Source organism: Cololabis saira, chromosome 15 (genome assembly GCF_033807715.1).
Source record: "Cololabis saira isolate AMF1-May2022 chromosome 15, fColSai1.1, whole genome shotgun sequence".
Lineage (NCBI taxonomy): Eukaryota > Metazoa > Chordata > Actinopteri > Beloniformes > Belonidae > Cololabis > Cololabis saira.
Window position 1 is genome coordinate 46,119,815 of NC_084601.1, and position 25,438 is coordinate 46,145,252.

At 41.4% G+C, this 25,438-nt stretch overlaps 2 protein-coding genes across 2 annotated transcripts; both read right to left on the minus strand.

Moving 5' to 3' along the window:
* Nucleotides 1–5,816: 5,816 nt before the first annotated feature.
* LOC133461437 (cocaine- and amphetamine-regulated transcript protein-like) lies at nt 5,817–10,132 on the minus strand. The gene is made up of 4 exons (XM_061742348.1): nt 9,994–10,132; nt 9,754–9,894; nt 7,228–7,311; nt 5,817–6,117 (listed from the first exon to the last, which is right to left on the minus strand). The coding sequence occupies exons 2-4, from the start codon at nt 9,892–9,894 to the stop codon at nt 6,010–6,012; spliced, it is 333 nt and encodes a 110-aa protein (XP_061598332.1). The 5' UTR covers nt 9,994–10,132; the 3' UTR covers nt 5,817–6,009.
* On the minus strand, nt 6,010–9,894 carry cart4 (cocaine- and amphetamine-regulated transcript 4). The gene is made up of 3 exons (XM_061741685.1): nt 9,754–9,894; nt 7,228–7,311; nt 6,010–6,117 (listed from the first exon to the last, which is right to left on the minus strand). Exons 1-3 carry the CDS (start codon nt 9,892–9,894, stop codon nt 6,010–6,012), a joined length of 333 nt encoding a protein of 110 aa, XP_061597669.1.
* Nucleotides 10,133–25,438: the final 15,306 nt, after the last annotated feature.

A 25,438-nucleotide genomic window follows, 5' to 3' on the forward strand; every position in this document is an offset into this window, starting at 1 on the left:
CTAAACTGAGAGTTTATCTTTTATCTTTTGTTTTTTTGTGTGCATCATAGGTCAGCTGGAAGAACATTTTGCCTTTTTGATAGTAGTTATTAGAGTTTTGCTTCATTTTAAATTCACAAAAACAAAACAATTTCTTGGCTTCAAGATAATGATTTAAATGACTAAAGCTGTCATTCCTCCTGCGATCTGTGTGTTCGCTGCAGTAATTACTGTCTTATCTTCGATTGCTGCATGCTGGAAGCTAAATGCCACCCTGCCTGTGATGCTCATTGATAAGCTGCTTCTGTCTGATCCACGGTTGTATTAAAAGCTTCTATATATCAGCTCAGACTTATTGTGACGCTATAGGTGAGGATCAGCTGAAGCAAGTTTTCTGCATGCTGGGAAAACACAAATGAAGCTGGGAAATAGAAAAAAATACACTGGCATCAATTTATAGCTGCTTAAGTCACATCTGCACTCTTGCACTCATCTGCACTCATCCATACTGTATTTGTTAGAAAACACTGTTTCAAAACAGTGTCGGACTGCATTTGCAAGTCAACGTCTTTGTCCACCTGAATTCAAGTCAGGTTAATGTTGCACGTTTAACGCTCGGCTGGACTGAAACATGTTTCCCACAGTTCCCACCCCTGGTTTTTAACTCAGACATTTGGTTTTTGCTGCCATTAAGCTAAACTGAGAGTTTATCTTTTATCTTTTGTTTTTTTGTGTGCATCATAGGTCAGCTGGAAGAACATTTTGCCTTTTTGATAGTAGTTATTAGAGTTTTGCTTCATTTTAAATTCACAAAAACAAAACAATTTCTTGGCTTCAAGATAATGATTTAAATGACTAAAGCTGTCATTCCTCCTGCGATCTGTGTGTTCGCTGCAGTAATTACTGTCTTATCTTCGATTGCTGCATGCTGGAAGCTAAATGCCACCCTGCCTGTGATGCTCATTGATAAGCTGCTTCTGTCTGATCCACGGTTGTATTAAAAGCTTCTATATATCAGCTCAGACTTATTGTGACGCTATAGGTGAGGATCAGCTGAAGCAAGTTTTCTGCATGCTGGGAAAACACAAATGAAGCTGGGAAATAGAAAAAAATACACTGGCATCAATTTATAGCTGCTTAAGTCACATCGGTTTTGATTTATCTGTTAATGAATCAAATAACAGGCATGACTGACCTGCTATCTTTCTCCCACCAAACTCTTGTAACGGATCTGTTCTTCAGTTTGGTGACAGAAATGCTAATAAATCTAATTAATCTGAAGTTTAGTTTACAGACTTTCTTCCCTGATAGCAAAGAATGTTTTGCTCCAATCTAGTTTTTTTTGGCCCACCTGGGGCTTTGATTGAGTGTATTGACTCAAGGTGAGTGTGTCTGTCTAAATGCGAGCACTCAAGTCCCAGTTTCTTTTCTTTTCTTTTCACCTCAAAGCCCTCACAAGATCTGCTGTAATCCATGTCAGAACTGGCTCATGAAATGTGGGCCACATCTGGCCCCCACAGCCTGCCAGTCTCAGGACTGACATGCCCTGATTAGGCTCAAATGTGTCGGCTACATTGGTTATCAGCCTCATCTGCAAATCAGTTTGTTCACTGATACAGTTGCTTTTCTAATTAACCTCCTAATTACTCCGATACGTTAACTGTTGATCCGATCAAGGTGCTAGATCACCATCACTTGCTAACCCACCTGTTCGTTAATCACCTTTGGACTTAACAGCCCGTCAACTAACCTAACCATCTTGCTAATCAATCTGGTAACTGAGAATAAACAATTCACCGTTGAATTAACTTCATTCGACCTGCTAAATGCCAGCATGCTGAATTTAAGGGATCCTTGCAACAGGTTAATTCAATTCAATTCAATTTTATTTATATAGCGTCTAATACAACAGATGTTGTCTCTAGACGCTTTCCAGAGATCCAGAACATGAACATAAACATAAACATAAACATAAACCCCCGAGCAATTATTATATAAACAATGGCAGGTAAAAACTCCCTTAGTGGGAGAAAAGCCTTAAGCCAAACAGTGGCAAGGAAAAACTCCCCTTTAGGAGGGAAGAAACCTTGAGCAGGACCAGGCTCATAAGGGGGGACCCTCCTGCCGAAGGCCAGACTGGGGGAGTCAGGGACGTCGACAGCACACAGCAGGCAGGTGGAAGCAGCAGCGGGATGACCAGAGGCCAGAACGCAGCTCCTGAGGCTCCGGCCTGCAAACATACACAAAAGAGAAAAAAAGGGGGGCCGGCACAAGAAACTACAGGAACGATGGACAAAAATGATAGCTATGAGATATTTATAATAAATAAAAATGGTAATGGAGAAGAGAGGCAGGGAAAAGGAGAGGAGAAGAAGGGTGAGAGGCACCGCCCAGCGGATCATGTCGGTGCCCCCCTGCAGCATAAGCCTATAGCAGCATATCTACCGCGAAGCTATATTTGAGACTAACTATTATAGTTTTGTTCTATAGCTGCGACTATGACTACTGACTCTAACACACTAAAGTTTACACTACCTAGAGATTTACCAACACCAGCTAGAGGCTTACTAAACACTAACTATAAGCTTTACTAAACAGAAAGGTTTTAAGTTTAGTTTTAAAGGTGGAGGTGGTGTCAGCCTCCTTAACCCAGATTGGAAGTTGGTTCCAAAGTAATGGTGCCTGATAGCAGAACGCCCGCCCTCCAAATCTACATTTAGATACTCTAGGAACTACGAGTAAACCTGCACCCTGGGAGCGGAGAGCTCGGCCAGGAACATAAGGCACTATCAAATCTTGTAAATACTGCGGAGCTAAGCCGTTTTGGGCTTTATATGCAAGTAATAAAATTTTAAATTGAATTCTGAATTTTACAGGTAGCCAATGGAGCGACGCTAACACTGGAGAGACGTGGTCTCTCCTGCTAATTCCTGTCAGTACTCCTGCTGCTGCATTCTGGATCAGCTGGAGCCTATTCAGCAAATTACTTGGACATCCTGCTAACAACACATTACAGTAATCCAGTCTAGAAGATACAAACGCATGAACTAGTTTCTCTGCATCCCTCTGCGAGAGGATTTTCCTAATTTTTGCAATATTACGGAGATGGAAAAACGCTATTTTACAAACCTGATTAACATATGGTTTAAACGACAAATCCTGATCGAAAACAACACCAAGGTTTCTCACAGTTGCACTGGAAGCCATCGCAACACCATCTAATCCCTTCCTAAGATGCTCTGGACCAAGAATGATAACCTCTGTTTTATCTGAATTTAGAAGCAAGAAATTTCTGGACATCCAGTCCTTGATGTCCCTAAGACATGCCTGAAGTTTAACTAACGGTTCTGTTTCATCCGGCTTCATAGACAAGTAGAGCTGCGTATCATCAGCATAACAATGAAAGTGTATGCCGTGATTCTGGATTATACTTCCCAACGGCTGCATGTATAAACTGAACAAGACTGGCCCTAGCACTGAACCCTGCGGAACACCATAACAGACCCTCGACTGTTCTGAAGAAACCTCATGTACATGAACAAACTGGAACCTGTCAGATAGATATGATTTAAACCAACGTAGAGCTGTCCCTTTAATCCCAACAACATGCTCTAACCTGTGCAGTAAAATGCCATGATCAACAGTGTCAAAAGCAGCACTGAGGTCCAGTAAAACCAATATGGACACTAATCCCTTATCTGAGGCCCAGTAGAACCAGTATGAACACTAATCCCTTATCTGAGGTCCAGTAGAACCAGTATGGACACTAATCCCTTATCTGAGGTCCAGTAGAACCAGTATGGACACTAATCCCTGAGGCCATAAGAAGGTCATTCGTAACTCGAACCAGTGCTGTCTCTGTGCTATGATGCATTCTGAACCCTGACTGAAAGACTTCAAACAGATCATTTCTATACAAATAGTCACATAACTGGCTTGAAACTGCCTTTTCCAGAATTTTAGATACAAATGGAAGGTTAGAAATTGGCCTATAATTAGCTAAGGTGTCTGGGTCAAGGGAAGGTTTTTTAAGTAAAGGTTTAATTACTGCCACTTTGAAAACCTGTGGTATATATCCTAAGCTTAGGGATAGGTTAATTTGGTCCAGTATTGTCACACCAATAAGAGAAAAAACATTTTTGAATAGTCGAGTCGGGATGGGGTCTAACATACATGTGGTAGACTTAGCTCTATTAACGAGTGAGGTCAGCTCAGGGAGGTCTATAGGATCAAAACAGTCTAGAGACAAGTCAGAGCCTAGGGAAGTCGCTAAAGCTGAAGAAAAAAAGGTTATTTGATTAAATATTTATTTCTTATTTGGTATCTATGTTTTGTTTTTATCATGCTAACTAATGGGATTGATAATAATTTCACTTGATTGTCCTGCAGCAGCTGATGTAAATTGTTATACATTTCAATGAGAAGTTAGCGGCTGCTGCTGCTGCTGCTAATGTGTCTTTTTTAGAAAGTTTGCGGCAGGTGTCGCGTGATGAGGCCCTTGGGCTAATCGCTCTCATCAGGGGTCTGATTAGGAAGGACTGATCAATCATCCATCATTGACTGGGTTTGTTGTTTCTGCTTGTTTACATCCATCTGCAGCATAAAACATATTTTTAGAATGACGTCACAGAAAACTCTTATAGCGACTCAGTGACCTTTGTTAGGGTTCTGCTGGTCAAGACATCAAACATGATTACATTTTACCTTCGATCAGTTCTTCACCAGATTTGACATAAATGTAATTATACCATTTGAAAGACCCAACTTTAATCTGTGAATTAAGAGTGGTAAGAAATCAATTTTGTGATAAACACCTGCTCAAATACGGTTTGTGCTGCATATCTGCTTCCTTCTTAGTAAAATGAACCAAGCTCACCATTTTGTCTCCAAACAGCCAACTTCACAATCTCAGTGTCATATTTCAGCCCAATTTAGCCTAATTGTCATTGTCTTGATCACCTTTTAATCAAATATTCACCTTGGACTGAATGAACTTTAAAAACATCTATTTTCTGCATCCTCTTCATATGGTTGAGGCCCAGTTCGTTCCCACAGGGGCAACCAGAGACCAAGCAATCATGCATGTTCACCCTCAACTCTATGGACAATCACCAGTTAACCCGACATGCATGTTTTTGGACTTAAAGAAACTATGGTTCCCACAAGCATGGGGAAAACATGCAAACTCAGACTGGCAGGGAATCAGAGATGATAAAGGGCCTTTGGAACCTTAGCTTTGTTGTACAAGGAGCTTTACAACATTTCTCATTCACCATTTCAGTCAGCTGCCATGCAAAGGTCTTGTCTGCCAAGAGAGCAGCAAAGTATTACACGACTGCTTTGAACCTTTGGCCAATCTGATCTTCCAACGTGTTTCTACAAAACACAGAAACTATCACCGGCTATTGCTGAGACTTTTATTTCGTCCCCTCCCGACCGCCAGCGGCAGTAAACAAAGTGGACACGTCTTCTTGCACTCTATGCAGGTACATAGTCACATATGTGACGTGTCGGTTACCGTTGCACTGGCATAATAAATACTGCGTAGTGGCAGTCATCCATGGACCATAGTTTCTTATATAACTTCTGTTATCACCACTCTTCTCAAATATAATCAGATTTGACCGCTGGGAGAGAGTGACCCATTAAAACAATATTATGGTAAGATTATGTTGATTTAACGATGCAAATAAATCACTCAGTACTCTGTTATTGACATCTGATTATTGGGCACGTGGGGTATTTGTGTCTCTAAAGAGGTGCTGTATAAATCATCAATTTCCTGGAGTCACAAAGCTTTGTGGAGAATCTTTATTAACAAAAATAAATGATTCTGAAGGACGGACACGGACACTTAAAAAAAAGACACAGTCATGCAGAGAGACAGCCAAATGTGTGTGATGGTGTGCACCTCTATCCTTGTGAGGACAAACAAAAGTGTGGTCTCTTTAAAACTGAAGACCTGACTTTAGGTTCAGGGCCAGAGTTTTAAGTCCTCATAAATATAGAAGTCCTAATGTGTGTGAGTGTTCAGTAGCAGCGCAGGAAGAAAGTGTTGCAGGCCGTTCCTCTCAGACAGTCACAGAGTCGCCCGATGCGAGGTCCGTGCTTCATCGCACAGCGCTCACCCACGTCACACTGAGAGGACAGAGAGCGGCTTTAGTTCAGAGGGAAAGCATTAGTGTGAAAATCTCACCACAGTAAATTCACAATGTAAATAAAAAACAACATTTTCTTTGTTGTGACACAGGATTTGTCTTCCTGATATCTGCCTTCACTGTTGCTTTGGCTTGACTATTTACTTTCACTTGAACAGAGGGCTTAAGAGATGATTTACTTCCTACCACATCTCTGGAAGCAGCAAAGATGAGGATACAATCTACATGATTACCATGAAAGGTGAGGACAAAGATCACTATAATACTTTGAATGGAGCTGCAGTGGTGTTCCAAACCATGCATCTCTTCTCTTATGTATGAAATTACATCTAGGATTCTTTTCTGATTTAATCAGATGGGGACCTGGATTGTTGCAACTGCATGGAGGCATTTGAATATGGGTCATAAAGAATTACATCTGACCTGAATGGGCTTAAAAAACAAGAACAAAAGAAAAGAAAAGAAAAGAAAAGAAAAGTTAACTGGCTAAACCCAAACAGAAGTTCACATACAATCAATAACATCAGTGATAGAGCGAGTTTGTTAATGGCTATATTGTTTCTGCATCCGCCCTGCCGTGCAGATGAAGGTGTAACATTTTGTTATGTTGCTGTTTTACCTCTTTTATTTCAACAGAATCATAATGGATGCACGATCAATGCTGTGTGAAATGGCAATGTGACTGAACAAAACAGGGTATGAAATCAGTCCATCACAAGGATGGAGGACAGATAGCCGGCGCAGTCAGGCTCACTGTTCCAACGCCTAACCAACTGATGAGCAACCAATACATGCTGCGGGAATAAAATGCTATACGTTTTCCATGATTATAGAGGCCAAGACCAGCTGCAGTGGCTGTAGTTTGAGTCCCCACCCGCTTAAACCCAACCCCAGTCTACCTGTATCAGCTGAGCTGAGACGATCTTATCGTATATCTTTATACAACCCTCTCTGTGGAGAAAGTGTCATTTTAAAACTCTGCTTTTGTCACCTTCCATTAGCAGTACTCGTACTATTACTATCAATACAACTAATATTAGTAGTGGAAGTAATTGCAATCATATTTGATGGCTACGAGCCCGGTTCTCACCCGTGGGATGACGCTGGCTTTCTTCTCCACAGACAGAGCCACTCTGCTGTCGGCCTCGTCCAGCAGACCCTGCAGAGCTTCAGCCTGAACACACAAACACACTAACACAGTCACCCACAAACACACACATGGATGCTGTTTGCACCTGTAATGAATATATGCTCCTTGTGTCATCGGAGGGCAAGAGAACATCTCTTAGTACGTCTGTTTACATGTGGGGCCACATCCTGGGTTTCTTCAGGTCAGCTGGTTTTTCTTACCCAGATAATGGAGACTGTTCTACATCAATGTCACAGCACGTCTGATGATTTATGGTTGTGCTTCTTATCACATGCATGTGTAAGCTACTGATAAATGTGGGAAACCTTCCTCTTTATTCAATCAGATACAATCCAGAATGCTTTAGATGCTCTATGCACTAGACAAAGAACAAATATAAAACATCCACCTAAGAGTTAATTTCCTGTCAGGTTCTTGAATCTTAAATAGACAAAGTTTCAGTTGCACATTCATTTTATTTAGGTTTTAAACTATTTCTTAAAATGTATGTGGATATGATTGTGGAAAAGCAAAAAATATTTGATGCTGTTTTGCAAGAATGAAATTCAGTGCTCCCGTCCACCATCCCAGATCTCCGACGCACTCTCTTAATGCATCTTTTTTGCAGGAGTTTTGGAAAGTTTGAATGAGTGAACTCTCCTGGCAGATAGATTTACCAACAGTTTGTGACATTGTTTCAGTCTCAAAGTCAAAGATTCAACAAGTGTTGCAACTCCAAACAACTTTCAATGGTTTTCTTTTCTACTACTGGCTAAGATGAGCATGTTGAGCATTACAACATCCCCCAGGAGGAGTTCAGGCTGCAGAGCTGCTGTCCAACTCACCACGGACAGGAAAGCTAGAGTATTCAACTGAATTGAATTGAATGCCTTTTATCATCATTATACAATGTACAACAAAATTGTAGAGGTTCTCCTGTGCTCTGTGCAAAACAATTCAAGTAAAAACAACAAGTAAGTAAAAAGTGCAAATATGCAAAATACGCATAAGAATAAAAAGTATAAGGTCTTTAAAAATGTATGGTAACTGCACATCCTGTATCTTGTATTTGTTCAGGATGTTGATGGCTTTTGGAATGAAATGTTTCCTCAGTAGTATAAGTTAAAAACAAACAAACAAACAAAAGCTTCAGTTTTTATACAAATATGAGTCATGACGAAGCAGACGGATTAAGTGTTACATAAAAAACCTGTTTTATCAGATTCTGAAATGTCCTCTAATAAATAGAAATAAAGCTGGACCTTGGTCGGTGTTTCTGTGTTTCTTAGGTTTCCTGCCTCAAGTAATTGGACTTCATTGACCTTTTAATTACATTTTCAAAGCTTCACCTGACCAAGATCGTATTAATATGACGTGAACTTCATTATCATGAAGGATTCTGCTCATTGACATTTCATCAGTGTGATAGTCTAAAAATAATAAACAGTTTTACTTCAATCATCAACTTCTCAGACTTGATGTCTCATCCAGGTTCACTGTTTCCTAAAAGTTACTCTAACTTTCATTTTAATTTCATTTAAATTACTTTCCTTTTTTCCAACAGCATGTTTCAACTTTATTAGTTATAGATTTATCAGTCAATCTTTTTATTAATTATCTTTTTATTAATCTGTAATGAATACATTTAATTAATCTATTTTATCAAATTTTCCCCTCTTTGATATGTTTGATCTGATTTTAAATATTGTATCTGTTTTATTTTGGCAAACTCTCCATTTTGAGGAATATTCACATTTTAATATTTTTAACCTTGACCACATCTTAATTTTTTTAAAGCACAGTTTCTTCAAAAATATTTTAATTTGACAAGCTTTCAGTCTGAGCTTAAAATATTTCCAACCATTCACCATTGAAATTCATATTCTAAAAAAAAAAAGGTTATTAATCCCAGAAGGGAAATTAATTAATATATTAGAATACAATAATGATTAATAATAATATTGATAATAATATATAATAAATATGCTGTAACATTTTAAATTATGACATTTATTTTTAAAAGAAAACATAGCATTGACTTTGAAACACTTGACTCCTTTCATGGTAAAACTGATTTTGTTTTAATATCTTTATCCATTTTATTGTATTAAATGTTTATAATTGACTTAACTTCACATATTTCATTTTTTTATTATAAAAGATTATTCATCCATTAATTTAACATTAATTTATAATTTCATCTCAAGTAGTATAAATTATATATCAATGTGTACAGCCTAATGTAACATTATTAACTTCAGTTTGAAATAGTGTCTTCACGATTTGCTCTTCCGATGTAATAAACATCGGAAGAGCAAAAGCTTGAGGACAATTTCAACTTAATTAAACTGTAAAACATTTTGCTCACAGTTTACACCTTTTCCCCCTAAAATGACTTCACTCAATGGTAACAGCAGATAAATATAATGAAATTGTTTTTGTTTCTGAATAAAGACGTGGGCTCCTGTCAGAGGAGGAAACACTCACCAGTTCGCTGGTGGACAGTCCGATGATCGGATCATCCGGCACAGACTGCAGCTGATTTTCAGATGACCTTTGACCCTGACAAACTGATGTCATCACAGTCAGACAGACAGACAGGTAGACGACTGCTCGTATGCTCTCCATCTCCAAAAACAAAATAACAATAAATCATTATAAAAATTAATTAAACAGACACAGAAACTAAATGCATTAAAAACTGAATCAATTTATTCAAGAACTTACTTGAAATGCTGCAGAAATTACTTCACAAAACTTCTAGATTTGTTTCCCTTTTGTCTTCTTCGTCTTCTTCTTCTTTGGTGTCTGGTTTGTTTCAGCACCTTTTCTCCTGTTTTCCTTTGGGTTTCTTGTTTTTTTCTCGTGTTCTTCATAAGCTGTGGTTTCTCCCCCAGCTGTATTTATACCGCTGCCTCCTCCTCCTCCTGCTCCTCGCCCTCCTCCTGCTGTGATGCTGTTCGCTCCGATTATTCATGCATTCAGCTCATCAGATAAAACATGTGGATGTGATTGATGGTGTGTTTGTGAGTTAATATTAAACAGGCTGTTGCTGAATGTTTATATGGAAACACCTGCTGTGCGGAGGTCAGAGGTCAAACCGAGACTCCCATTTGAAGGTGAGGAGAGATGAGATGAGCGGAGTGAGCAACACTTTGTCTATAATGATCAGAGTGAGATTCAAATCAACAGCTGATGTCTGTGTACATCATGAGATAGTGACGTCAAGGTACTACAAACACACGCATGGAAAACAGAAGATTTAAACCAAGAAGCACAAAAACATTTAAAAAAATTGATTGTTTTGTATCTGAAGGTTGTTGTCTCTCTCTCTCTCTCTCTCTCTCTCTCTCTCTCTCTCTCTCTCTCTCTCTCGGTGCATGCTGGGAGTGTGAGCTGTGAGCAGGTGGAGGTGCGAGTGTTTGAGTGACTTTTTTTCCGTTTTTTCTTATGGTGATGGGTTTTGATTTAACATAGTTTATTTGTATAGTTTCACACCGTTTCACATTTAGTTTCTTTTGAGGGGTTTGGGGTTTTCTTTTCTTTTTTTTGATCCCTTGTTTCGGCGTCTCGCCGTCGGCGTGGCTGACGCCATGGCCGGCGCGGATTTTAAATCCCTGACGCGGAAACATGGGATTAAAATCAGCACTGGGTTCCCCTGCAGCGTGGAGGAGATCGGGTTGGCTGTAGGGGAGAAAGTCGGACACAGCAGTGTGAGATCGGCCGCTCGGATGAACAGCGCGGTGGTCATCTTCCTGGACCAGGTGGAGAAGGTGAACCAAGTCGTTGAGACGGGAATCACGGTGTGTGGGAGTTTGGTGCAGGTGCTCCCGCTGTCGCTGCCCGCAACTAGGGTGGTCCTGAGTAACATCCCACCATTTATTACTGACGAGTTCATAATTCGAGAGCTTTCTAGACACGGCAAGGTGGTTTCACCTGTCAGAAAGATCCTGTCTGGATGTAAGTCTCCGTTGCTGAAACACGTTGTGTCGCACCGCCGACAACTTTATATGATACTTCACAACAGAAACGAAGAGTTAAACCTTCGTTTCCAAGTGAAAGTAGATGATTATGAATACGTGATTTTTGCCACCACGTCAGTAATGAAGTGCTTCGGCTGCGGGAAAGGGGGACACACCGTGAGCTCCTGTCCAGACAAGGGTGATCCGACTCCGCCTGGCCCGGGAGAGACTCCCGCTGCTCGGCCGGGGCCGGAGCGGCGGGGAGCCGCTGCCTGGGGGGCGGCCCCCGTGGCGGCGGACCCCGCGGGGGGGGTCCCCCCCCCCCCGCCCGGAACGCCGGTCCCCGGGACATCGGCGCCCGGGACGCCGCCCCCCCCGGTGGCGGCTGCGGCTTCCGAGCGGCCGAGTACAGCTCCGCGGATGATGACGCGGGGATCCGCTGCTGTGTCCGACCCCGACGGGGTGAGTTCTGTTACACCGGGTGTTTGTGTGAATGATGTGAGTGAGTGTGGAGCACAAGGTGAGAGGGAGACAGCAGGAGAAAAAAAGGTGGAGGAGGCAGGAGGACAGAGTATGGGTGAAATGGGAGGAGGAGAGGTGGAGGAAGTAGCGGGACAGAGTGTGGATGAGACAGGAGGAACAGAGGTGGGAGAAAAGAAAAGAGTGATGAATGGAGAAAGTGTGTGTGGTGAAAATTTAAAAAAAAACAGAAAAAAAGGGTGAGCAGGTGAAGACGACTGGTGAGGAGGAGGGACAGGCAGGTGAAAGACTGGAGGGTGGACACAGTGAAAACAAAGGGTCATGGGCAGAACAGGTGGAAGAGGAAATGGAGGGAGTGGCAGAAGGACTGAATGTAAGGGCAGCAGCAAAGCGAAGGAGAAAGACAAAACATACAATTGAGACGAAAACAAGTAAGGTGGGAAAAACAGAATCCCAGAAAACATGTAGTGATGATGATGATGATGAGGACAGCGAGGAATGGAGTACAGACAGTGAAGCAATAACACTCAGTCAACGAAAGAAGATGTACTCGGCAGGGAAAATAAAAACATTCCTGCAACAAACAAAAAACCAGCACAACGTAAAAGTTGAAGATGGGTTTCCTGACCTTAAATTGTTTTGTTCTTCGGCCAGGCTTCACATGACTAACAAAGATAAGTCTGGACTTACAACTCAGGAAATTTTTAGGTTAAAAAAACTAGTGCTGAAAGCAAAAAAACAAATAAATGATGATGAAAAGAATAAGTGTTTTAATTAATTTATTGGTTTTTACACTTGTTTTTATCATCTCATTTAACATGGATGTTTTTAAAGTGGGGGTTTTAAATGTTAATGGTGCAAGAGAAGCGAAAAAAAGAGCAGTAATTTATGAAACAGCTCGAGCAAAGAAAGTCGATGTCCTCTTTTTACAAGAAACACATAGTGATTTTAGAAATGAGACGGATTGGAGGAGGGAGTGGGAGGGGGAGGCCATTTTAAGTCATAACACTTCTTTAAGTGGAGGAGTGGGCTTCCTCCTCTCCAGGGCTTTTAAACCCAACTCACTGGAGGTCCAGCAGCTCGTTGAGGGGAGATTGCTTTTACTTAAAGCTCAGTTCGACCATTTTAAAGCTGTTTTTATTAATGTGTATGCTCCAACAACCGGTGCAGAGAGGAAGCAGTTTTTACAACACATCGATGGTGTTTTAGATAACTGTGCGTCGGAGGATTTTTTATTCTTGGGTGGGGATTTTAACTGCACGGAAGACGCGACTTTAGATCGCAACCATGCAGAACCTCATCCAGTCTCACAGCACGTCTTAAAGCGGCTGGTCCACTCTCATGGCCTGGTGGACGTTTGGAGAAGGACCCATGCAGACTGCAGGCAGTACACCTGGTCCCACCTCAGAGAGGGCAGGGTTTCTTTAGCCAGGTTAGATCGTATTTATTGTTTTAAACATCATTTTAATGTGTTCAAACAGTGTGATATTTTACCTGTTGGTTTTACTGATCACTCACTGCTTTTATGTAATGTTTTTATAGGAAACATTTCACCCAAAAGTGCATATTGGCATTTTAATTCAGTTTTAACACTTGATAAGAGTTTTAGGGAGGCTTTTATTTTTTTCTGGGATGTTTTTAGACAGAGGAAGGGTGATTTTAGTAGTCTTAAGCAGTGGTGGGACCATGGTAAGACTCAAATCAGACTCCTGTGTCAGCAGCACACCCTCAATGTTACAAGAGACATCACCAGATCTATGAGGGATCTGGAGACCGACATAGTGGACCTAGAACGCTTAAGTGAGTCCACAGGAAATCGAGGTTATATTGAAAACCTCAAAGTAAAAAAAATGGCGTTAGCGGACCTGTTAGACAGGAAAGTACAGGGTGCACTGGTCAGGTCCCGGTTTCAGAACATCAGGGAGATGGATGCTCCCTCTAGCTTTTTCTTCAGCCTGGAGAAAAGGAACGGACAGAAGAAGGTAATCCACACACTGCTATCTGACGCGGGGCAGGAACTCATGGAGCCAAGCCAGATAAAACGCCACGCTGTGAGTTTTTACTCCAGTCTGTACAGAAGTGAGTACAAGGAAGAGCAAGCTCTCCTAGAGGGGTTCTGCAACGGACTGCCTCAGGTCCCCGAAAGGACCAACTCACAGCTGGAAGCCCCCCTGGAAATGAAAGAGCTAACCGCCGCCCTGCAGGGAATGCAGGGACGGCGGGCTCCAGGCATTGATGGACTCACCACGGAGTTCTACAGGGCGTACTGGGACATCCTCGCCGAGGATGTCCTAGCTGTTTTTAACGAGTGTCTGGCCTCTGGCTCCATGCCGGTGTCCTGCAGAAGAGCAGTCCTCACACTGCTGCCAAAGAAGGGGAACCTGCGGGACATCCGGAACTGGCGCCCCGTGTCGTTGCTCTGTGTGGATTACAAGATTCTGTCCAAAGTACTGGCCTCCAGGCTGGGGAGGGCTATGGAGCAGGTCATCCACCGGGACCAGACCTACTGTGTACCCGGCAGGTCCATGGTGGACAATGTCCACCTGATTCGGGATGTTTTGGATGTCTCCAGTTCATTGGGTTTAGATACTGGTCTGATTTCTCTGGATCAGGAGAAGGCTTTTGACCGCGTTGAACACAGCTTCCTCTGGACAGTAATGGAGAAGTTTGGGTTCAGCGCTGGTTTCATAGCTAAGGTCAAGGTGCTGTACAGTGATGCTGAGGGTGTGCTGAAGCTGAACGGCGGTCTGTGTGCTCCTTTTAGGGTGTGTAGAGGTGTCAGACAGGGCTGTGCTCTGTCTGGGATGCTCTATGCACTCTCCCTGGAACCTCTCCTCCATAAGTTACGCTCTAGCCTGCAGGGTTTGGTTTTACCGGGTTTTAATGAGAACATGATTTTATCGGCATATGCAGATGATCTTATTGTTTTTATTGGAGGCCGGAGAGACACAGACCTTTTAGCCGACATTGTGAGGGATTTTAGTACAGCTTCTGCAGCGAGGGTAAACTGGAAGAAAAGTGAAGCCCTCGCTGTAGGTGAATGGCGTGGCGGTCTCCCAGCTCTCCCCCAGAACCTCCAATGGAAGAGAGGAGGTTTAAAATACCTGGGAGTGTTTTTGGGGGATGAGAACAATGTGAAAAAAAACTGGGAGACCGTCACTGAAAAGATAGAAGGAAAAATGGCCAAATGGAAATGGCTACTCCCTCACATGTCTTTTAGAGGAAGAGTGTTGGTTTTAAACAACCTTGTGGCATCCCAGCTGTGGCACAGGTTAAACTGTATAGACCCCCCCTCTGGCCTGCTGACTGAAATCCAGAGGAAGATGGTCGATTTCTTCTGGGGGGGTCTGCACTGGGTGCCACAGGGGGTGCTGTTTTTAGCCAGGGAGGAGGGGGGACAGGGCCTCGTCCACCTGGCCAGCCGGACCGCCACCTTTAGAATCCAGTTTATACAGAGATACCTCACAGGTCCGGCGGATCTGGTGTGGAGAGATGTGACCAGCTGCATCCTCAGACGTGCCAATAACCTGGGGTTGGATGATGTTCTGTTTTTAACTGATTCTAAATTTTTAAAATTAAATGGGTTACCTCCGTTTTATCAAGGTGTTTTTAAGTCTTGGGCTCTTTTTATTAAGAACAGATGTCCCGCAGCCGACTCTCTGCACTGGTTGTTGAGAGAACCACTGATCCACGGAGCCAGACTGGACGTCAGCAACGACGCGACGCCTGGATTGACGGCGGCGCTGGTCCAGTCTGGAACCCGCACTCTGAGGCAGCTGGTGGATGCAGTGGGGCCGGCGCTGAGCGATGCCCGAGCCCTGGGCTCTTTGCTGGGGCTGCAGTCCGGTCGGGTGGCCCAGAGGATCCTGGAGCTGTGGGCAAAAAGGTTTTCGGGAGAAGAGAGGCGTCTCCTGGTGGACTACTGTGCCGAAAAGGAGAAACCTGACCCTGCAGACCCCTTCCCTGACATCATCCTGAGCCCGGGGCTGGGGGAGCTGACCGGCCCCCTACTAAAGACAACCAACGAAAAGAAGATGACGCTGCACAGGGCTGACAAGAAAGCAATATATGCAAACTGTGTGAAAAGCATCCACAAGGTCGGACTGAGCAACAGACCCTCCACTATATGGACACAAAAAATGGACAGAGATGCACAGTGGAGGGTCTTATACAAACCTCCCCTCAAAAAACGAGCTGGTGATCTCCAGTGGAGGATTTTACATGGTGCTGTTGCTTCCAATGCTTTTATCTCTGTTCTTAACCCTACTGTTTCTAACAAGTGTTCTTTCTGTGATTTTAAAGAGACTGTTTTCCATGTTTTTACAGAGTGTTTGAGACTTACTAGTTTCTTCTCTCTTTTAACCATGGTTTTTAGTCTTTTTAATGTGGCTTTTAGTAAAGAGGTTTTTATCATGGGAGCTGGCTACAGGCGGAAGGAAAGGCAGAAGTGGCAGCTCCTAAACTTTTTAATTGGTGAATCAAAGATGGCCATATACATAAGCAGGAAGAACAGGGTTGAGAACAAAGGAGGGCAGGAGGCCAGAGAAGTGTTTTTAACCAATGTCAGAGCCAGGCTCTTTTTAGAATTTAGATATTGCAAAAACATTGGTAATTTGGATGATTTTAGAGATTGTTGGTGTTGGGAGGATGTTTTATGTTCTGTGACGAACAATGAGCTGCTACTTGCACAGTTTTTAAGGGACTAATTTATTTTAATTTATTTTAAACGTTTTATGCATTAACACTTTAATGTGAAACGTCTGTAAGTTTCCGAATGTAAATAAAGTGTTTTTGTAAAAATCAAAAAAAAAAAAAAAATCTCTCTCTCTCTCTCTCTCTCTCTCTCTCTCTCTCTCTAAACTTATTTGTCTCCGTATTCATTTAGTATCTTTATTTAGATGTTCTGTGTTTATGTTTATCTACTTTCTTTAAAGTTGATTTGTTGTTTTCTGTATTACTTTGCAATTATTTTATGTCTGTATCCATTTTTAAGTTTTATGACTGTTGAAATCATCCGTCTTACGCAGTATGTTCTCATGACATTTTAAAAACGAAGAAATTGTCGCATTACAGTTTTTCACAATTGTTTAAACACATTTATTGGAACATCAGACACAATGTGCACAACCTGAAACTCATGTTTCAGGTGGCTAAACCAATCCTGCTGAACTCCAAGCACATTTACTGCTCTAGACTCAAATTCCCATTCCATACCACACATTTCTCACAACACTACACACAATTCCCAATACCCTGCACACTCTTCCTGAATTCCCTCTCTTGCTGTTCACACAGAACACACAGTCAATCACATTTCTAAACTCCAAAGTCTGCTGTGCAATATGCAATCAGCAATTTGCCATTGAATTCATATTCATTGATGAAGCGGGGTTCAACCTTGTAAAAAGAAGGCGCCGAGGGAGGAATATCATTGGCCAGCGTGCCATCACAGAGGTCCCTGGCCAACGTGGAGGGAACATAACAATGTGTGCTGCCATCAATCACCACGGCGTCCTCCATCACCATGCCACCGTTGGCCCCTACAACACTGCACTTCTTCTAGCATTCCTGGACCAGCTCTACAATATCATTGTCCAGCCAGACCAGATGGAGGACACAGAGGTGGTCAGGGTCGTTGTTATCTGGGACAATGTCAGTTTCCATCGGGCTGCTCTGGTCCGTGACTGGTTCAGGGTCCATCCAGAAGTTGATGTCTATAACTCCCTCCATACTCTCCCTTCCTCAACCCAATTGAGGAGTTTTTCTCTGCCTGGAGATAGAAGGTATACGAGAGAATCCTCAGACACGGATCCCACAACTGCAGGCCACGGAGGACGCATGTGGCGATTGTCACTGCTGAGGCCTGTCAAGGCTTCATGCGGCATTCTTCCCTCGCTGAACATCGCCTGCGACGTGGATGAGGTCCTGTGGCCAGCCAGGGATGAAAGGCAGGATGCAGCCCAATACTTTTGTTCTGTTTCTATTTTCTGTCAAGTTTTCATCCCCAGCTTGCTGTGATGTCCAGACGACTGCTCATTTTGAGTCCAAGTACTGTAAAATATTACAGTTTTTCTCGATCGTTTTGGCCCATTTTTCCATTCACAGTTTACTTTTTCAAAACAGCTCACACAAAGCCCTTACTGTAACAGAAGCTGAAATAACCAAAACACTTTATGATGTTTGCAGAATGACACCACTTTCTCAAAACTTGTCACACATCCATCAAAACCAAACTTTTCCATCAAAACCTACAATTTTTTCTCAATTGAACATGTATGTTTTCTCATTTATTTAACAATGGATAACAAAATTGAAACTACAGCTATCAATATCAACTTTTGTTCAACACCCTCATAGTATTGACTATTTTACAACTGAGAACATACTACAATTTGGGTTTTGTATTGAGCACTCTAACTTAGTTATATAACTTAGAAATATACTGTCACAGAGTATTTACAGTAAAATCAGAAAATGTGTATACAGTAAAATATTGTAGATCTGTTTTTGTATTGCTGAAGTACCTGTCAACACCATTGATTTACATTTGTTCTACTGTGTACAAAATGGCAAGATTCTGACCGAAAAATATTTATTGCAGTACTTATCACATGCACATACTGTAAGCAATCAAAATGACAGGGTTCAATATGCACTACAACAAAGGTCAATTCTCAAAGAAAGTACTGTAAATGAAACACAATGAAATGAAACCCTGTAAATATGAAAAAAAATAAAAATACAGGAAAATTATGCATTGTCGACACGGGCCTGACGATCAGGCCACATGTTCTCGTCCACGTCCTCCTCGATCTATGCTTGGTGTCAACTTCAAGCTATTGACCTCTTTGATAGGTTGAGGACTACTTGCTTTGTTTTGCAAAGAGAGTTCACACAGGTGCTGATCATTTTTAGAATTGAGAGAGCAGTTCCAATTGGCTGCTACAAAGTGTCTGCAATGTGTTGCCATGGTAAATCAGTTATGTTTTGTGTCTCTTTGTGAGACGTGTGTTAACTGTTTTGAAAAGTGTATTAAAAGTCAAAGAAAATTGTGTGAAAGCAATGAGAAATAGTTAACTGATTCGCCAGAGAGGACTCTTGCTGTGCAAAGAAGGTGTGAGCATTACCCAGAAGTAACAGAAGAAGTCAGCACAGGGACACTGGACACACAACCTGCTTAGAGATGGACCAGCGTTGTTCATTAGCTTTGACTGGGATGATATCAAGCAGTCCTCAGCTGAATTTTAGGCCCGTTGTGTTTAAAGCATTGTAAGAAGAAAAGGAAAGAACAATTTTTCAGGCTTAATGCCATCAGCCAATTCCATAAGGTTTCTAGCAGCAAAAAATGTGATTATTTATTGTTAGGACGAAGGCATAGCAAGACACGATCTGAAGTCTCAGACACTCCGACAGGTCCGAGGTGAAGAGTTCTGAGGGCTGTTTGTTTGTCACGTGAATGGTATATATTGACAACGTCACCTTTTGCACCTCACCTGCAGGGTATTTGTTCTGATGCGGCTGACCTCACGTCAGGCCCGAGCTTAGTGGTGACGCAGGACTAAAAGGACTGTGCCCTTTCCCTCGTCTGATTTTCATCGTGCTGGGACCTGCAGCTCGCTTCATTGGCTCTGCTTTCATCCCAACTCTCATTAACGTCTAAATGTCAGAGCGCTGAAAAGTCGCTATCTCCACACCAGCTCAGCTGAGGCTGTTTTCACATCTGACGGAGTCTCTCTTTGGACGGCTTCCAAATCTGGAACATGCACCTTCTTCAACGTACATCCAGAAAACTAATGAGAAAGAAAATCGTCACGTTCTTATGATGCCAGTAATCTCATTTGTGCATGAAGCGTTGCTGATTCACTGAATTAGGCCAAATTAATACTTTGGTGTGTTGATCCGTTGCTGGGAAACATCTGTAGCGCCGTTCAATCAAAAGTAATAAAGTCTTTGATCACCAAGTAAATGAAACATTTACCAACATAAATAACAAGAAGGAAATACATTTTCCAAAAAACTTAATTAAGAACGAATACAATTATTCCCTCATCAGCCTGGGGTTGGGGTGGTCGCGGTGTTGCCTGGGGAGGCTACCTGGTGGTGCTGGACCCCCCCGGGGAGTGGGAAATGGAGAGTGAATGAGTGTCTATGTCTTTGTCGGTGAGTGTGGGTATGAAAGGGTCCTGCGATGGAAGATGCACAAAATTTTGGGCCTCCATCAGCAGGACAAAAAAAATGATAATTTATTATTATTATTATTATATATATATATATATATATATATATATATATATATATATATATATATATATATATATATATATATATATATATATATATATATATATATATATATATATATATATATATATATATATATATATATATATATATTTATATATATATATATATATATATGCTTTAGGTTTTTACCAACATGGTATTAACCATTAATTTATATGCAGACAAGGTAAAAAAAAAACAAATACAACTTTTCAAATCAAAAACCATTTTTTAGGCTAATCAGGCAAGATTATTATTATTTGTACATCTTTCAGAGATGAAAAAGAAAGAGAAAAAAGAACTTGGAGGCAGTTGAAGAAGAAAGGAAAAATAAAGAAACAAGGAAACAATCAAGAAGGAGGTTCGATGAGGACATGGAAACCTTCACTACACAATAACAGTGGAAAATCCTGAATTCCCTTACTCACAGAAGTCTGAGCAGATGTACAGTACAATAAAAAAATATTATTGTAAATCATAAATTACATCGATTTCGAAATCATGTAGGTTACCCTAGATTTGTTTGAAGTTCTTCAGTGGGTTTGTGGCCATAGAAAGAGCTGCTGTAGAGATTCTAGAGACTGCTTTAAAAGAAATCTCATCAAATATGTAAAAGACAGACAGACAGGCCGGTTCCTCACACCTACCTGTACCTGCCACACAAAGCCACTGAAGTGAAGAAAGACCTGGGAATGTTTGTAATATATGGGCAGATATCATCATGTACGCACACACACACACACACACACTCACACACATACACACACACACACACGCACACGCACACGCACACGCACACGCACACGCACACGCACACGCACACGCACACACACACACACACACACACACACATACACACGTGGACAAAACCCATTTAATTAAAAAAAATTAAAATAAACTGAAATAGCTTGAAACTGACAAAAGTAATAAGAAATGATAGATGGCTGAGCACTGACGAAAGAAAATCAAACATTGTTTTTCATTATCTCATCTTATCTTGTTTCAGTATCTTATACACGCTTCTCTGGGATTGTCTTCTGGTCTCTTACAGTTTTTTCTGAAAGCTTAGGCGCTAATTATGTTCTTGTAGCACAATTTCTAAAACTATTAACACACATAGCAAAACCACTCACTGAGTTAGCCAAACTAAAAGCACAAATACTGCTTTGCACTCAGTTTGTAATTTTGTAACACACACTTTTCAAAACTGTAGGCACAATTCGCTGCTTACACTCAATTGCCAAATTTCCAAAACACTCCTAGCAAAATTATACACATGTATGGCTATTATTTACACTATTTTGCCAACTGTCTGGCACACTTTCACATGTGAAAACAATTTTAAAGAATTAGTTCACTTTGAAATCAGCCTAAGCACTATAAATAAGCCACAGGTAAGCTGTCTGTGTGGAGTACAATGGAAGGAGCAAGAAGAGCAAGAATCAGAGGAGGCCGAGGAAGAGGACGTGGAGGTGAAGGAGTTGGAGGAAGAGGACGTGGAGGTGAAGGAGTTGGAGGAAGAGGATGTGGAGGTGAAGGAGTTGGAGGAAGAGGACGTGGAGGTGAAGGAGTTGGAGGAAGAGGACGTGGAGGTGAAGGAGTTGGAGGAAGAGGACGTGGAGGTGAAGGAGTTGGAGGAAGAGGACGTGGAGGTGAAGAAGCGAGAGGTTTAGAGGAAGTTAGAGGAAGAGGACAAGGAGCAGCAAGAGGAGGACGAGGAGGGGTAAGAAGAAGGGCCAGAGCAGACCTGATATGTCATCATATGGGACAATGTTAGTTTCCATAGGGCTGCTTTGGTCCACAACTGGTTTACCGATCACCCACTCTTCATGGCACTCAACCTCCCCCCATACTCTCCATTCTTACTGTAAATCCGATTGAAGAGTTCTTTTCTGCCCGGCGCTGGAAAGTCCACGACCGCCTTCCCCATCAACACGCAGCCCTTTTACAAGCAATGGAGGACGCATGTGGAGATATTGAGCAGGCATCATGTCAGGCCTGGATACGGCATGCAAGGAGGTATTTTCCCCGGTGCCTTGGACTGGAGGACATCGCATGCGATGTGGATGAGATTTTGTGGCCGGACCCAGAGAGACGGCATGATGTAGGCTGATTGTCTTTTTTTTGTGAATGTATTATTTTGTGTTCTGTGCTGTGTCTTTGCTTTGACGAGTGTGAATAAACACCAATACTTGAAGTTTGGATCCCTGTGTGTTTACAGAACTATGACAAAAGTATGACCTCAAACTGACCTAGCCTACCTTGTGCACAGAAAAAGAAAAAAGCCAGATGTGTTTTGTATTCATACCATCAGTGTGTAGTTGGCACATTATGTGCTTAGTAAATGATGGCATGTGTTTACTGTCTGATATGAAAACACCATTTTTACTAAGGTGTGTAGAGTTAATCAAACTGTGTTTGCTTTTGCAAGAGAACTATAAAGTTTTGATAATTTGGTGAAAGGTTTTCTCATTTGTGTGTAGAGTTTAGCAAAAATAGCCAATGTTGCAAAAAATGTACTTAAGGATTCAGAAAAAACTGTAACTCTCTCCTTTGCTTTCTCTGGTCCACGTTCAAAGTGACACCATGATACCAATGATACCAAACAATTCTTAGGGGTACCAATTACTTTGTCCAGACTAGATTAGTTCATTTGGTTGGTGATAAATGTCTAACTTTCCTTAATCGATGCTCAGAAACAATGTGTTTATTATTCATTATCTTAATATTATTAAAATGTGTATTTATTATTACTTCTGTCAGTTTCAAAAAAATTCTGACAATTGGGTTTTTTTCTTTTCTTAATGAAAGGGTATGAACACATTTGTGTAAGTGCGCACAAACGTGGTACACGTCATTGGTCATTGTTCACAGACCTCCAAAATGTGCGTCATATGATTGAGGACCTGACCAAATGAAACCCACTTTCATTAAGAGGAAGAAGAGGAGGGTGAAAAACCTGCTCTAGTGAGCATCAGAGAGAAAGTTACCATGGTAACTGCTGCACGTAAAAGTTTCTGAAACGTGTTTAAGTTAATCCTGTCTCTCAGATTGAAGTTCTCTTGCTCTCTTAAACTGAAAACGTAATTTCAGCTGTAACATACCTGCTTTCTAAAACAGCCCGCTGGAAAACTTGTCACCGAGTCAAAAATGAACCGCTCTGTTGTTCCTGGATTAGGCTACATTATAACTACTGATTTTTATTTATTGTTCATTTTCTTTCTTTTTTTTAATTTATATTTATATATTATTTAATATCATGCCTTTTATTTGTGTGATGTTTTAATGTCTCTGTAAAGCACTTTGAATCCCCTTGTTGAATCGTGCTATATAGATAAACCTGTCTCATCTGCGCGACAGATTTTGATGTAAAAGTTCTCAGGCACAAGTGAAATAGAGTACAGAAAATAATATACATACTGTATTTCACTGCCATCATTAAGGGAGGTTCTACACACTGTTATGTGTCTACACAGAACTCAAGTTCCTAATACAGTTAATTATAAGAGCGGTGTGTTGCATTCAATGTAAATCATGTTCAATACCCATTACGGTAGTTTAATTACGTCATGTTTGATGATGTTTTTTGGGGCTCGACAGAACCATCCTGCTTGAAGTTATCTCTCCTCTGTCTTGGTAATGAAACAGCACGCTCAATCCTGCGCGTTATGTTGAAAATTGCCTCCTTCTGATCTTTTCAATTTCCTTAATAGGCTGTTTTTATTTTATTTTTTATTTTTTTTACTTTCTATATGTCATCTACTGAAAAATGATCAATAAATATGCTAATATTATTCTTCTTTATTCAGTCCAGTTTGACCTTACATAGTATTACAATATTATTGGTTTGTTTGTTACAGTCATCTGAGTTTCATCTGCGTCAGAAATGGTGCAAACCTGCAGTCAACGATAAATCTCTGCTTGGCAGTCGAGGCTGAAGCTGACGTCACAAACGTACTGTTTATTCAGAAAGAGCAGAACACAGAGGATAAGATGACCTCCAGCCTCAGTGCTGCAGCTTTAACCTTCAGGAGAAAAATGAGCAACAACGGCTGGTCCAGAATAAATCAAACCACAGCCTTCCGCATTTACAAATACTAAAAACTAGAAGAAGAAAAACCCCAACCCGTGTCTTTTTTTATTTATTTAGATTTACTTAGAGGTGTTACTCAGTTCTTTGAGCTGTTTGGGTTCATTTCATTTTTGTGCTGTAGGATGCAGATCTGAGGGTGGAAGATACTGGAAGGAGGATCTACTTGTTCATCTACTTGTTACCAACATACTGAAGTTATTACATCATGGTCGTTTCACCATCATCTTTTTGCCTGTCCTACTCCAAGGCCTCTCACCGATATCAGATGTGATCTCAGAGACATCCTGAGATCACAGTCACAGACTGAATGGAGTCTTGTGTTCATCCATCCATCCATCATCTTTCCCCACTTTGTCAAGTGCAGGGTCACGAGGAGCTCCTGGAGCCTCTCCCAGCTCGCTTTGGGAAAATCTTGTATTATCTATAGTCTTTATGTTTTGCAGAGGATTAAGTTGTTTTTTCCTCTTTGAGTCAGTAAAGTTTGATGCATTGATCCTCAGACGGGCTGCTTAGATCTTATCCACCTGATTCTAGTTTGTAAATAAAGTGTTTTCAGGGTGTTTCGGAAGATCAAGTGTCACCTCGCTGCAAAATTTCTCATAGATTTCTTTCAAAGTTTTGCAGAAAATGGTTGAATTTTGATGATTATCTTTTAAACTCTTCAGGATTTACATACAAATATGACAAAAACATCTTGTTCTCCCGGACTCTTGGATCTCTGTATGGTATGATCTGCAGCTCCCAGCTTTGAAAACCCTGTGTTTCTGTGTTTGTTGCCATTCTTCATCATCTTCTTCTGGATAATTTGTACTTGCAGAGGCGTATTGCATCTTTCAGTTTTGATGCATTGAAGCCTTGATGCTGATGTAGTGTCTAAGTTTAACCTGCTGACACTGAAAGTCACTGAAGGTCACTTACAACCAGAACATCAAAAACACCTTTCATCCTCTCTCTCTCTCTCTCTCTCTCTCTCTCTCTCTCTCTCTCTCTCTCTCTCTCTCTCTCTCTCTCTCTCTCTCTCTCTCTCTCTCTCTCTCTCTCTCTCTCTCTCTCTCTCTCTCTCCACTGAGAAAGGTCCTTTGCTTAGACTTATGTATCCTCACAACTGAAATATTCTATAATGAGATAATAAAAACTATAAATCCAAATTAAAAATCTGGCATTTACCATCAGATAAGTGTGGGATGTGTACTGTTGTGCAAATTCCTGCCTCACTGAAATAACTGCTTTCCCTGAGGCGTCCATCACCTCCTCCTTTCAGTTTTTATCAACACTGGCTGCAGATTGTGACACTGATGGACTGGTTCTCGTTAACAGACACCTTCGATCACGATCAAACCTTTGTCATATGACA